Source organism: Tetrahymena thermophila (assembly GCF_000189635.1).
Source record: "Tetrahymena thermophila SB210 genomic scaffold scf_8254515, whole genome shotgun sequence".
NCBI classification, from domain to species: domain Eukaryota; phylum Ciliophora; class Oligohymenophorea; order Hymenostomatida; family Tetrahymenidae; genus Tetrahymena; species Tetrahymena thermophila.
In genome coordinates this window covers 17,646-30,111 of record NW_002476290.1, presented here as the reverse complement: position 1 = coordinate 30,111, position 12,466 = coordinate 17,646, and the positions used below count along the sequence as shown (strand labels likewise).

The window sequence follows — 12,466 nt, the reverse complement described above, 5'->3', positions numbered from 1 at the left end:
AAAATAATTTTAGAAATTTATGCAATTAAATGAAAGTAAATTTTAAAAGTAAAAATTAAAAAATTTCAAATAATTTGTTTGTAATTAAACATAATGTTTAGGTTGTAGCTGCTAATAGCGTTTGAAATTTGAGTTGTAGTTTATAAATAATTGATTTTTTTATATTTTTTGCTAAGATTATAAAAATTGATTATTGACCAGAAAATATTAGATTCAAAATTAAATAAATAAAGCGGAATTTATTGATTTTAGATGCAAATCTTAATTTAAAAAGTTTGAATAGCGCTTAGGAAAAAAGAGAGAAAATGTAAGAGATTGAGAATAGAGATAATTAAGTTATATATGAGTTTTTATCAAAAGTTTTAGATAATGAAGAATTTGAGCAAGACAAGTCTATGATAAGATTTGTTTTGGTTGAAGACATTAAAATATTAGTGGCTTTTTACAAGTTTTTTAAATAAGAAGGTAAAGTAGTATAATTGAAAGTTGTAAACGAATTAGTAAACTAAAAAGATAAAATATAATCTCACAGAACGACTGAGTCGATTCGGTCTAGGTTTAGATATTATCACTCTAAATTGGATAGGAATAGGCTGCTTAATTTAGTTGATTTTTATTTTTACTTAGTTTAGGAAAACGAAAAGCGTAATAGAAGATGTAATAAATATACTAGACATTATGGTCTCTTACATAAATCCTGCTCTATTTTAGAATTCGATAAAGTCAAGTAAGAGTTTCACATATAATTTATGGATTTCAACTAAAGATAAAAAAAGTATGAGTTTAAGTTTTACACATCATAACAAGAGGCTGAGCTGATAAAAAAAATTCCAGTTATAACTAAAAAAATATTAGAATAGCCTTAGGAAAATGATTGGCGATAGGAAGATTTTAAAGATGAAAAAGGAGATAATTAATAGGAATATGTTGAGGATGATATAGAAAATGTTGAAGAAAGTGATGGTGAAGAGATAGGGTAGAAAGTTGCCAAAAAATGGCAATTAGTTACTCCAAGCTCCTCTGAATATAGTTCGTCAGAGAAAAAAAAATAGATTGAAACAACTAAAAAAAAATTATTTTAAAAATAAATTATCAGATAGCTAAAAGATGATTAATAAAATATTTAGTAACCCATATAACTTAGCTAAAACATCAAGAATTAGGCTTAAAAGGTAGACTAAAAAGAAAAGCAAAAAAACTCGTAAGAACAATTTTAAACGAATTCATAAAATATTTAAGAACATAAAGTAGGAAGTACTACTACTAATAATAATAATAATGATAATGATAATGAGAATTTGTCATTTAAAAATGTTGTTAAATAAATATAATAATACGAAAGCAATTTTTAGAACGCTTAAAAGAAGAAGCATCATGAATGCTATATATAGCAAGAAAATAGCTAAAATTTCTTTGATAATATGAGAAATAGCGAATTTATGGGAGTCTTTAACTAGCCACCTTTTGGCATAAATAGTAATTAAAATTATTACTAAGTAATGCAAGAGCCAAAATAAAAATATAATATGAATTAATTCTAGAATTACCCTCAAAACTTTTACTTTAATGCTTTAGAAAACAATAATTAATAAGATTTTTCTAATAAACTTACTTAAAATTTCAACATAGGAGATTAACCAAACAATTTAGTTTATAGGGAAAATAATTTAAAGAGAAAAGTTAGTCCTTTATTTTACAATAAAGATGACATATAAAATATTAATTAAAATAATGCTTATGAATCTGGTGAAGATGATGAAGCTGTGCTGGAAGATCTTTCAGAAGACTCCAACTAAGAATTATTGCAGCTAATACTTAAGAAAAATATAATTTATAAAATGAAAGAGCATTACAAAGAAGTAATTTTTTAAGGTGAAATTTAAACAGAAAACTAAAAAACTATTAATTACTTACTAGCAAATTAAGAGCCATCCAATAAATTATTTTAAGATTTAGAGGAAGAATTATAGGTTTATTAGCAAGAATTAAATAAATAAGAGAAATGGGATAACTTGATAAAATACTTAAATGAGTAATATAGCTTAACTAATGAGCAAATTATATGTATGCTTGACTTCTGCAATTGGGATACTAAATTAATATTAAGCTACTTATCAGATCCTTCTTTTAAACCTTAGGATTTGATTTGGAACACCTAGGAAGATGAATAATTAACAAATAATAGAGAAATAAAAGAAAATGATTTAAGTTTAAAAAGCTTTGAATAACAAAATAAAAGAAAATAGTTTCTATAAAAAATCAACAATTAATTGTAATAAAAATAAGATTAAAATTGAACATCCATCCAAATTATATAATTTATCAACTATACTATAATTACTTTATAAATTTTTCTACAACATAATTTATTTTTAGTTAATAAATAAATATAAGTTGTATGTTTCATAATAAAAATTGATAGGTTTGGTTATTCCATCAATTAATAATTTAAAAACTCAAATGACCAAAATATTTTCTTTATTATAGGTATGGAAATAAGTACTGAACATAGCAACAAGTACATTCAATAATTCATAAACCAAAAAGTTTTATATATTGATATATACTACTAAACGTAAATTAATAGAAGAGTTCCTTTGTTTTGTGTATCCTTGTTTTCTTAAAAAAATAAATATTTTATTTCTTTGAAATTAATTTATTTTTAATATAAAAAATCAAAACATTTCTAAAATGATTAAATAAATATTTTGTGAGAAATTGTAAAAATTATCTTAAATTTAATAATTATTTAAAAAGTAATTAAAAAATATGAAGACAGAAGTTAAGTAAATTTATGATCATAATAGTTAAACAAACAAATTTTTTTTTAACTTATAAATATTAGGCTACAAAATTAGTTTATATTCTTAGATATTATTAATGGCTATGAATAAAATAGATATATATAAATGTAATTTTAATATATTAGATGGTTTTAATTATGCTGAATATAAAAAACATTGATAGATATTAGTGTATAGCTTAGCTGCAAATACAATTTTTTTTGGAACAAAATTTAATAGAACATTTTAAATTGTTTTTTAATTTTGGTAAAAAAATAGCAATTAAAAAATTAAAAAAATAATTTAATTAAATTCTAATCTTTATATTACAAATTAATCTTTTGTTTAAAAATTATTTGTCGAATAATTTAAACTTTAATTGACTAGAAGTAAAGCTTTCACATTAAAAAATTAAATTCAAATATTTATTTATTTAAAAAATATAATGCTTTTTAAAGATAAAATTAAAAAATTATTTTTATTTTCTTTAGGAAATATTTTAAAAATTAACAAGAATTTACTATTTATTTTTGGAAAAGCAAATACATTTTCTATAGTAAATTAATCTTCATAGATTTATAAAAAATATATAATAATATATTAAAGATATTCAAAATTTATTATTTAGTAATTAATAAAACTATGATTTAGCCATTTGAGTCTGAAGAAAATTAAGCAACAGTTAATAAAATTTTAAAAGCGCTCTTATTTGTTAGTGCATTAAATTGCTTTTAGAAGGCAGAAATTAACTTCCCACTATTTTTATTTGCTATTATCTTGGTTGGCAAGAAATAGGTATGAATTTAAATTCTACAATCGTGCATAATAAATAAATAATAATAATTTAATATTTTAGGATTAAATAGTAAGAATATTTTATTTGATGGTAATAACTTCGTTTACTGATGTAGTTTGGATATTGCTTTGGTACAAAAAGTATGAACTACCTGAATTTCAATAGGTTTCAAGCACAACTTATTTTTTATTTTATTATGGTCTGATCGTTTCTTGTGTCTTAGTTTGCTTCAAGGTATAGTTTTATAAATATAACAAAAAAGATACTATTTTAATTTAAAATTCAGTAAAATTTAAAAAGATGAATAAAATTTTTAAATTTGTTTAAAAAATAAACAAAGGTTATTGCTTTCATTTATATAGCATATTCCAGTGAGATGGTTAGATTTTATCTTTCCTTTGATGGAATAATAAAAGCTATATCTGATATATTTGGTGATTCTGATGATCAATAAGCAGTATAAAAAAGAAATAGGTGAAATAAAATTTAATTAAAAATTTGCTAAAAATAATTAATTCATTATAAATTAAATAAATAAATAAACTATTGTAAATATTTTCTATAAATTATATTTTAAAATATTATTAATATTTTAATTCACTTTTTTTGTATTCAACTTACTACATGAAACAAATAAAGTAAATTCATATTCAAATAAATTTAATAAATATGTAATATATCTAAAAAGCATAATCGAATGGTAATAAATTACTCTTAATATATTATAATCAATATTTTAATTAATTTGAAGAATCCTTGTATTGCAATTATTATCAATAACCAATAAAACTATAGTAAAAATTATCATAGCAAAAAGACTAAATATTTTTTATTTCGCAAGATATATACAAATTTTTTTTATACATAAATCTATCTATCTGTCCTTCAAACTATGAATATCTAATCCGATTAAAATATACTAATATTTAGCCAAAAAGGTTTAGCTTTTCGTAATTAAATTAGAATTAATTCCATTAGAGAATAGGCGCAAAAAAAATAGCAAGAATCTGAAGCTAGAATGAACATTTAATAAGATGAATTAGAAGAAGCATAATAATAGCAAAGTCATCGATCTAAAAAATTACTGAAAGACATAAGCGTTTTCTTGACAAGGAACCAATCTAGTATCAGTAAAGACTTGCCTAAGAAGCTAATGTAATCAGTTTAAGAAAATAGTGATTAAGATTAGAAGAAGGCACTTGAAGAAATTATGCTCGATGATGTAGATGAATCAAAAAGAAAAAACAAATATGTTATTCATAAAGTACAAGACTACTCTCAAAAAATATTAAGAAATCCAAGATAGAAATTTGAATAAAATTAAAGTCCTATGAGTTAATCTGTAATTTATAATTCCTCTCCTTATCACAGCTAAGCTAATAAAGTAATAAATACAAACATAAGCTATGATAATGCATCAGTTTCGTCACTAAGACAAAGATCACTTTCTCCTCATATGAATTACTATTAGAATTCTAATAAAAAAAAATCATAAGTATCATTTTAATAAGATGAAAAAGCATCATGCAATTTATATAGTCCTGAAAAAGAAGTCTTAAATTCGAATTAACATTTATCAAGATCAGAAAGGAGCTAGTCTTTTCAGTAATAGAATTTAAACTGCAGTCTTAATTAAAACAGTGATAAAAGAAGTATTAGTAACCACACACCTCCATCCATTTAAAATAGTTATTCATTTAATCAAAGCAATGTCGATGACCATTTTATATCTAAAAAATATTCCTTTATCATAAATGCAGAAAATAAAATCTAAAAAATGATTTAAAGATATGATTTTTATGACTCAGAATACCAAAAGATACAAAGAAGAGTCTAGAATAAGAGAGAATAAATAAATAATGACTTAGACGGATCTGTTGCCCATTCTCCTGATATAAAAAAGCACATTGATAACGAAAATTTATTAGAAGTCCTGTTGAGATAAACAAACTATCAAAAAAGAAAAGAAGAAAGGATCAAAGTAAAATAATAAAACAAGTATGGGAAGGCATGGTAAAACTTATATCTACCAAAAATTCCAACCAAGTATCAAAGTGTGAGCTATAGCAAATAGCAACTATCTCAGTAGCAACAATTATAATAATAATAATAATAGCATCATCAAATATCTCAAACAATTCCAATAAACGAGCCATCATAGAAAAATTTGGATAAATAAAATTTTCAATTAAACAACTAAAAACAGCCACAAAATTTATACAAAAAAATAATTTTTCAAATATAAAATAAGAAATGAAAATAATAATAAATATTTAATAAACAACAAGAATAATCTTTATATTTTATAATAAATAATTAAATTATTTTTAAGAATTAGTTTACTCCTTACATCATCAATTAAATTTTATATATTTATGATAATTATAAATAATATTGATTCTAAAAAAATTTCTTCATTTGAAAAGTAACTTTGTAATGTTAAATAATTTGTTTAAATCTCTCTAAATAATAAATAAATAAATACATTATATAGTATAAAATAAGTAGTCTTAGTTTTATAATTATTAAATATTTTTTGTTTAGAAAAAACTTTTTATTTAATTTCTATTTATTTGATTTTGTAAGTACAAACATTTTTATTTTTATACAGTATTACCACTAATTTTATTAAATATTGTTAACTATCTGCTGATTAGCACACAAGAACGAAAATAGTATCATAGTAAAAGGTGAGTCTATAAAAAATTTTGTATTTACAAATATAATTTGGTCAACACACTTTTCTACAAAAATATACTAAGAATAACATATACATGTTTTATCTACTTATTATATCTTGAATATGAGCTTGAGATCCAAAATTATTATTTATGGTGCCTTCAAAAAAAAACTATGACATTGGTATGCAATTTTAACTATCTTGCCATTAATTTGGATGGATGAAAGGATAAAATTTCACAAGAAAATTATTAATTTCTAAATTTATTTCAAGCTGCTTTAGTTCTGAGGATGGAATGAATGCTGAATTAAAATTTTCAATTAATAATTTTTTTCCCTTTTTCAATTTCTTAAAATGACGAAAAATCAACATGCATTTTTTTATTTATTAAGTCTAATACATAGCATGAAGGTACGAATTTGATATCAATAAATTAACATTTAATAGCTGTAAAAGATTTTACATTTGATAGCTTTATAAAAATGTTATATCTATTTTGCTAGCTTGTGGTAAAAATTTATAGTTAAGAATAGGCAAATAGATTTATATGGAAGAATGTCAATAATTTGGCATTATAATAATTTGGTGTTATTACTAATAATAAAAATTATAAATTTTTTAAGTAAATTTTGGAGAATTTTTTTGTATAATTTTCATTTTTAAAGGTAAAGAAAGAAAAATAACTTTTTCCCTAATTTCAAAACTTAGTTTTTTGGGTGTAAAAAAATATAGTGACAAAAATCAATTCTTTTTTGACTAATTTAAAGATTACTACAAACTTTTACAAAATTTTATTTAATTGCAATTAATAAAAGCTCCTCTTCGTTTAAAATCATTATATTTACGCATATAAAGAGGATGTAAAATATTTCATAAGTTTTTTCTAACATTTTCATAAAATTTAAATATAGTTTCTAGTTTTTATTTAAAAAAATTTGCTAATCATTTGTTAAGATATCTTTCAAGATTGAAGAAAATTTTATTTATTAATATTTGACGAAATCAATTTAGGAAGAAAGAGCTGTCGTAAGAGATTATGGATTAATAACTTTTGCTTTATATGAAAATATGCTTATTAAAATTAAGAATGAGTTTTTATTAAAAAGGCAATGATTATTTTTTTGAAATCGAAAATTTTTTAATTAAAATTTAAAATGATGGCATTATTTTTTTATATATCAAGATTCTCATGTAAAACTTAGAATTTAAAATTATTTAAAAAAAAATATTCTGATATAAAAAATAATATTGAATTATATTTATAAAATTAATAATTTAAACTCAATTAATTGAGAGAAATTTAATAAAATCAGGTTTTTAATGCTTTAAAATATTTTATTGAATGTGAAAAATAAAAATACAACTTCAAATTATTAAAAAAAACAATAAATAAGAATAAAGAAGTAAATTTGTATAATAAAATATGTTATTGCAAGAATATAAAATCTGAATAAGTTTTTATTTTAAAGTGATAATTAAATATTTTATATAAGTAAAAATAAATAAATTTAATTGAGCGATAAAATATATTATTCAATATTAGATTATTTATTATTTAATGAAAGAATGAGTGATAAAAATAATAATAATAAATTATTTTTTATAAAATAAATTACAAAAAGTAATAGAAATATAGATAGATCTTATTGAGAAATAAAATTTTAAATGATTTAAATAGAATAATAAATAAGCTTTATTGCAAAAATAAATGAATTTTTTCATCCAAAAAAAATATAAAGGAAAATAATAATGTTAGACGATAATTTTATTTTTATAACTCAAGTTATTACAAAATCAACTTCAGCTTTTCTTAGAAGAAAATAGATAGATCATTTGTTTAAATAATTTATATTAAAAAGTGATTATTTGAATGATTGATTATATGTATGTATATACTAACGAGGTAGGTAAGTAGCTGACTCATAATTAGTAATATGAGAAAAAATAAATAAATAAAGCGGGCTATTTTATTAAATATGAAATAATCAAAGATAAAAATTTTTAAATAAAATTAATGTAGAATTTTTAAAAAGGTTTAATATGAATTAAAAAAATATAGAGTTTAAATTATCATCATTATTTCTATCTGAAAAAAATTCGTAATATGTTTCTGTAATATATAAATGTATGGATGATAATTTAATTTCTTTTGGATAAGATGCGCTTGATTTTTATGCTATTTTGAGGTAGCTTTTTTTAATAGTACAAATTAATTGTATTGTTTGAATATTTTTAGATTTTGTTATTGTCAATATAATATTTTGCAGAAAAACCTTTATAGAGGAGTAATCAAAAAAACATGATCATCAAGTCTTAAAGCTAATAATTAATGTATTTTTATCAGAGTTAGTGCTTGAAAAGTTCAGCAGAAACGGATATAAATGTAGTAGAATTAGTAAGATGCTATTTTAGGTAGAGGTTCCTCAATTAAGTTTGTTAAGCGCATCCATTTTAGCAATCAATAAATCCAATTTTTATTTTTTTTATGATACTAATATTTTATCTTGCTTGATAGTTTTTGGCAGACTACTTATTTATTTATTTATGTTTGGGGAATAACATAAATAAAATATTAATAATTAATTGTGTACAGGTATTGAGTATAAAAGTTAATCATTGAATTGACAATAAGTAATTATTAATTGAACGTAAATTTAAATTTGATGTTAATTTTCTAGCAATAAGAAAATACCCATTCAAGGAAACAATAATTAATTACTTTAAAATTTCTTCACCTTCATTTTTAATTAATTTTAAATGCAAAATTTTATTTCAGTGTAATTTAATTCATTTACGAGTTTAATGTAAAAAAGTATGTGCGTATTTATGTATGTATGTTTGCTTATTTGTTTGTATGCTTGTGCGATTTATTAATTAAAATGAATGAAAAAAAATGGGATTCGCTTAAAATTTCTTGCTTATTCAACATTATAAAAGTGCAAGTTATTACTTTATCATGCTCTAATTTTGGCGTCTTGCTTTTTAAAGCTAAGAATTTTATTTTACAACTCTATTTTGATCAAGTTGCCTTTAGTAATAATTCGTATTTTTTTGTCAATCATTACCAATATTTTTTAATGATTTTTTGTACAAACCCGTAAAAAAATAAAAATATATTCTTCAATACGCATTCTAAGTTTATGAGAAATATTTTATTTGGTTAGATAAGACTTCATGAAGCAGAATAAGCAAATATCTGTTAGAATAGATAATATTTTAGGTAATTTTTTGGTTACAGTAAGGTATTTAGAAATATTTAAGAGAAAAGTAAAGAAATATATATCAGTTTGAAGATTTGTATTTTTTCTTGTTGTTTTGAGGTCCGATTTTTTAATTGGAGAAACAATATTTTTATCGAGTTAGGATTACTTCTTCTTTTTGTTTATTTTTAGATGTGGATCAAATAAGTAAAACTTTGAAATGCTACTAAGCCATTCACTTCTTAAAATTGTGTAGCAAAAGCAATATGAAAAGTTAATTTTGGAAATTCTACATTTAAAAAGAGAACCATTAAATTTGAGAACAATTTTGGTTAAAATTAATTTAAAAAAAGTATACAGTAAGTAATGAGAACATTGGAGATATTTTTATAGCAATAAATTTGCTTTTTTATAACTGGATTGATTTAGGAAAAAAAGCCTCTACTCTTGTAAGATTTTAAAATAAATCAGAAATTAAATAAATAAAGCAAGCAAGTAAAGAAACATTTTGAGACAGAAAGTTAGAATTTCTAAAATCAGATTTATGCTTGGAAATAATAATTTATCTATTTTGATGTAAATACATCACTACCATAAAAGTGTTATTTATGAATAAATTTATGATTTTGTTTTGTGGAATATGATAATGTATTGATTAGATTATATTTTTATGTGGATAGAAAGAAGTAGCGGAACAATAATTGTAAGGTGCGAGTTAATATATAATTTCATGCAGAATCCAAAAAAGGCGCATTTAAATTAGGACTTTTGCTTAGATTTTTCGTTGAAAGAAAAAGAGGATATGCTTGCTTTTATTAAAAGAAAAGTAATGGATAAGTGAATTTTTTATTGATTTATTATAAGTTGAAAATTGATTAATAGATTCTGAATAGATTTGCTAATAAAATGAATGAAATTTAGAAATTTTTTATAATTGGATTAATGTTTTAAAAATTGGGTTGAAAGATATAAAAAATAATTAATTAAAATAAGGCTTCAAAAAAAAATAATAAATTTGAATAAAGACATCAAATTTGAGAGAGTGAATAAAAATTCACAGATAAAGAGAAAGCTAAAGATACATTAGAGCCACAATAAAAAAGAGATACTGGGAATAAAGTATACTTTCATTAAATAATAATTAAAAAAATTCCATATTTTTTTCCCGTCTTACTTAACTTTAAAAGTCTGTCGGCGTGCTTATTCCCTTGATAAAAAGAATAAGAATAATAACAAAAAAAAATCAAATAAAATCAATTATTAAATTTGAAGCAACTGCTAGCTTATTGCTTAAGGTTAACAACTATCAAATAAATAAATTCATTTATTTCCCATACCTTTTTCAAAACAAATAATAAAGCAAACAAACAAACAAAAAAATTATGAGTGAACAACACATCTAAGAAGAAGAGCTCACTCAACCTTAGATCTTCAATTTGATCGCTTGTGAGAAGATTAATTCACCCCATCTCTAGTCTGAGTGCGACGAGAAGGAGTTTTATGACTACTTGGTCATGCTTTACACCTATTTCATCGATAATTGGAAGGGTTTTTCATAATAAGACGATGAAGATTTGATTTAATCTTTTAATTAATTTAACAACACAACCAATAATGTAAAAAACATTATCAAAGCTTTCATCAAATACATGACCAGCACTAACAGCGATGGACTGGTGTTGGAATGCATCGACACTCTCAGCAAGAGCAGCTTCGACATAATCAAGTAGTTCAAGAGATTCTGCGATCGCCATTAGGTGAATAATAATTACTTGTAAAGGATCATCAAAAATGAAAGGTATGGTAAGCAATTCCAGTATTTCTTGCAAATCTATGCAATTGAATGGCTTTACAAAAGTAGAGTTAAAGACAAAGTTATTCATCTCCTCGTCATCCTTTTCCTGAGTCGCTGCTTCACAAACCATGACTTACTCAATAATGTGGCTTTCTATAAAAAGCTCCATATAGCAAAAATTCCCAAATCTCAGCCCGCTGATTCTATAAAGGAGGAAGAGAGAGAGTGAGCGCGAGAAGAAGAACTTTATTATTTATAATATTTTTTTTTTTACGAAGGACCAAATAAATGAATTTAAAAATCAATCAACTCCTTCCAAGCAGTCCTATACTATTAATAACGCTTTCTTTGGTTGATACAAATTCTCATTAACATTATCTAATTACAAACTTACATGCTTACATGCTTACATTCATATATACATATATACATACATACAATCAAACCCTTAGCCCTACCCACCCACCCACTAAGTTCTTCTTGTTCTCAGAAATATTCATGTTAATTAAATATATAGAGGCTATAATTAATCCTACTTATTCATCTACTTATATCTATCTATTAATCAATTAAACTATGTTTCTCATTTTAACCAATAATTTTAAATAAAAAAATATTATTATGACATAAAAATAACCCAATCATCTCACAACATCAAACCATGAATAAATGAGACCATAGCAAACAAACTTCTACTCATTAATAGACCCTGATTATCAATTTCTTAAATTATCTATCTCACTTTATCATGTGCTCTATATATTTTTATACCTGTTTTCTTGTATTATGAAATTTGTACCATTCTTTTTCTAAAATTTATCGAATCTCTGGCTTTCTCACCATTTATGGAAATCATCAAAAAAAAAAAAATTCTCTACTCTTATTTTCTATATTTGCATATAATAGACTAATTTTAGCCTTCAAATTAATGTTATATTTTATCCTTTACCTAGGAGGGAATCTCAATAATTATTCTACCTTTTAATTTTATAAAACATGTATGAGAAAAAGCTATTATAATAAGACTATTTATTTTCTTGCTATCTATAAAGTATTTAACTTATTAAATGTAATTTTCTTCTTATAACTTTTATGTTAAGCAAATATTTACAAGAAACGAAGCAAATAAATTGAAATTGAGATGAATTAAATTTTTTAGTTTTCTTTCCCTTATTTTTTGCTATTTCCATACACAATTAATTCAATCAATTA

General features: G+C 22.2%; 5 protein-coding genes across 5 annotated transcripts; 4 read left to right on the top strand and 1 right to left on the bottom strand. All coding sequences in view use genetic code 6, as the record gives it.

Annotated features, from left to right (window-relative positions):
- Positions 1-305: 305 nt before the first annotated feature.
- Positions 306-2,297, top strand: TTHERM_000721269 (E1-E2 ATPase family protein; the record flags this gene model as incomplete). The annotated part of the gene is made up of 1 exon (XM_012799096.1): positions 306-2,297. One exon carries the CDS (start codon positions 306-308, stop codon positions 2,295-2,297), a length of 1,992 nt encoding a protein of 663 aa, XP_012654550.1.
- Positions 2,298-3,228: 931 nt separating this feature from the next.
- Positions 3,229-4,057, top strand: TTHERM_00721260 (transmembrane protein, putative; the record flags this gene model as incomplete). The annotated part of the gene is made up of 4 exons (XM_001031858.2): positions 3,229-3,339; positions 3,390-3,578; positions 3,640-3,813; positions 3,920-4,057. 4 exons carry the CDS (start codon positions 3,229-3,231, stop codon positions 4,055-4,057), a joined length of 612 nt encoding a protein of 203 aa, XP_001031858.2.
- A 219-nt stretch (positions 4,058-4,276) lies between these two features.
- On the top strand, positions 4,277-5,836 carry TTHERM_00721250 (hypothetical protein; the record flags this gene model as incomplete). The annotated part of the gene is made up of 1 exon (XM_001031857.2): positions 4,277-5,836. One exon carries the CDS (start codon positions 4,277-4,279, stop codon positions 5,834-5,836), a length of 1,560 nt encoding a protein of 519 aa, XP_001031857.2.
- Positions 5,837-7,568: 1,732 nt separating this feature from the next.
- Positions 7,569-8,336, bottom strand: TTHERM_000721224 (transmembrane protein, putative; the record flags this gene model as incomplete). The annotated part of the gene is made up of 1 exon (XM_012799095.1): positions 7,569-8,336. The coding sequence occupies one exon, from the start codon at positions 8,334-8,336 to the stop codon at positions 7,569-7,571; it is 768 nt and encodes a 255-aa protein (XP_012654549.1).
- Positions 8,337-10,841: 2,505 nt separating this feature from the next.
- On the top strand, positions 10,842-11,483 carry TTHERM_00721220 (hypothetical protein; the record flags this gene model as incomplete). Its single annotated transcript, XM_001031854.2, has 1 exon — positions 10,842-11,483. One exon carries the CDS (start codon positions 10,842-10,844, stop codon positions 11,481-11,483), a length of 642 nt encoding a protein of 213 aa, XP_001031854.2.
- Positions 11,484-12,466: the final 983 nt, after the last annotated feature.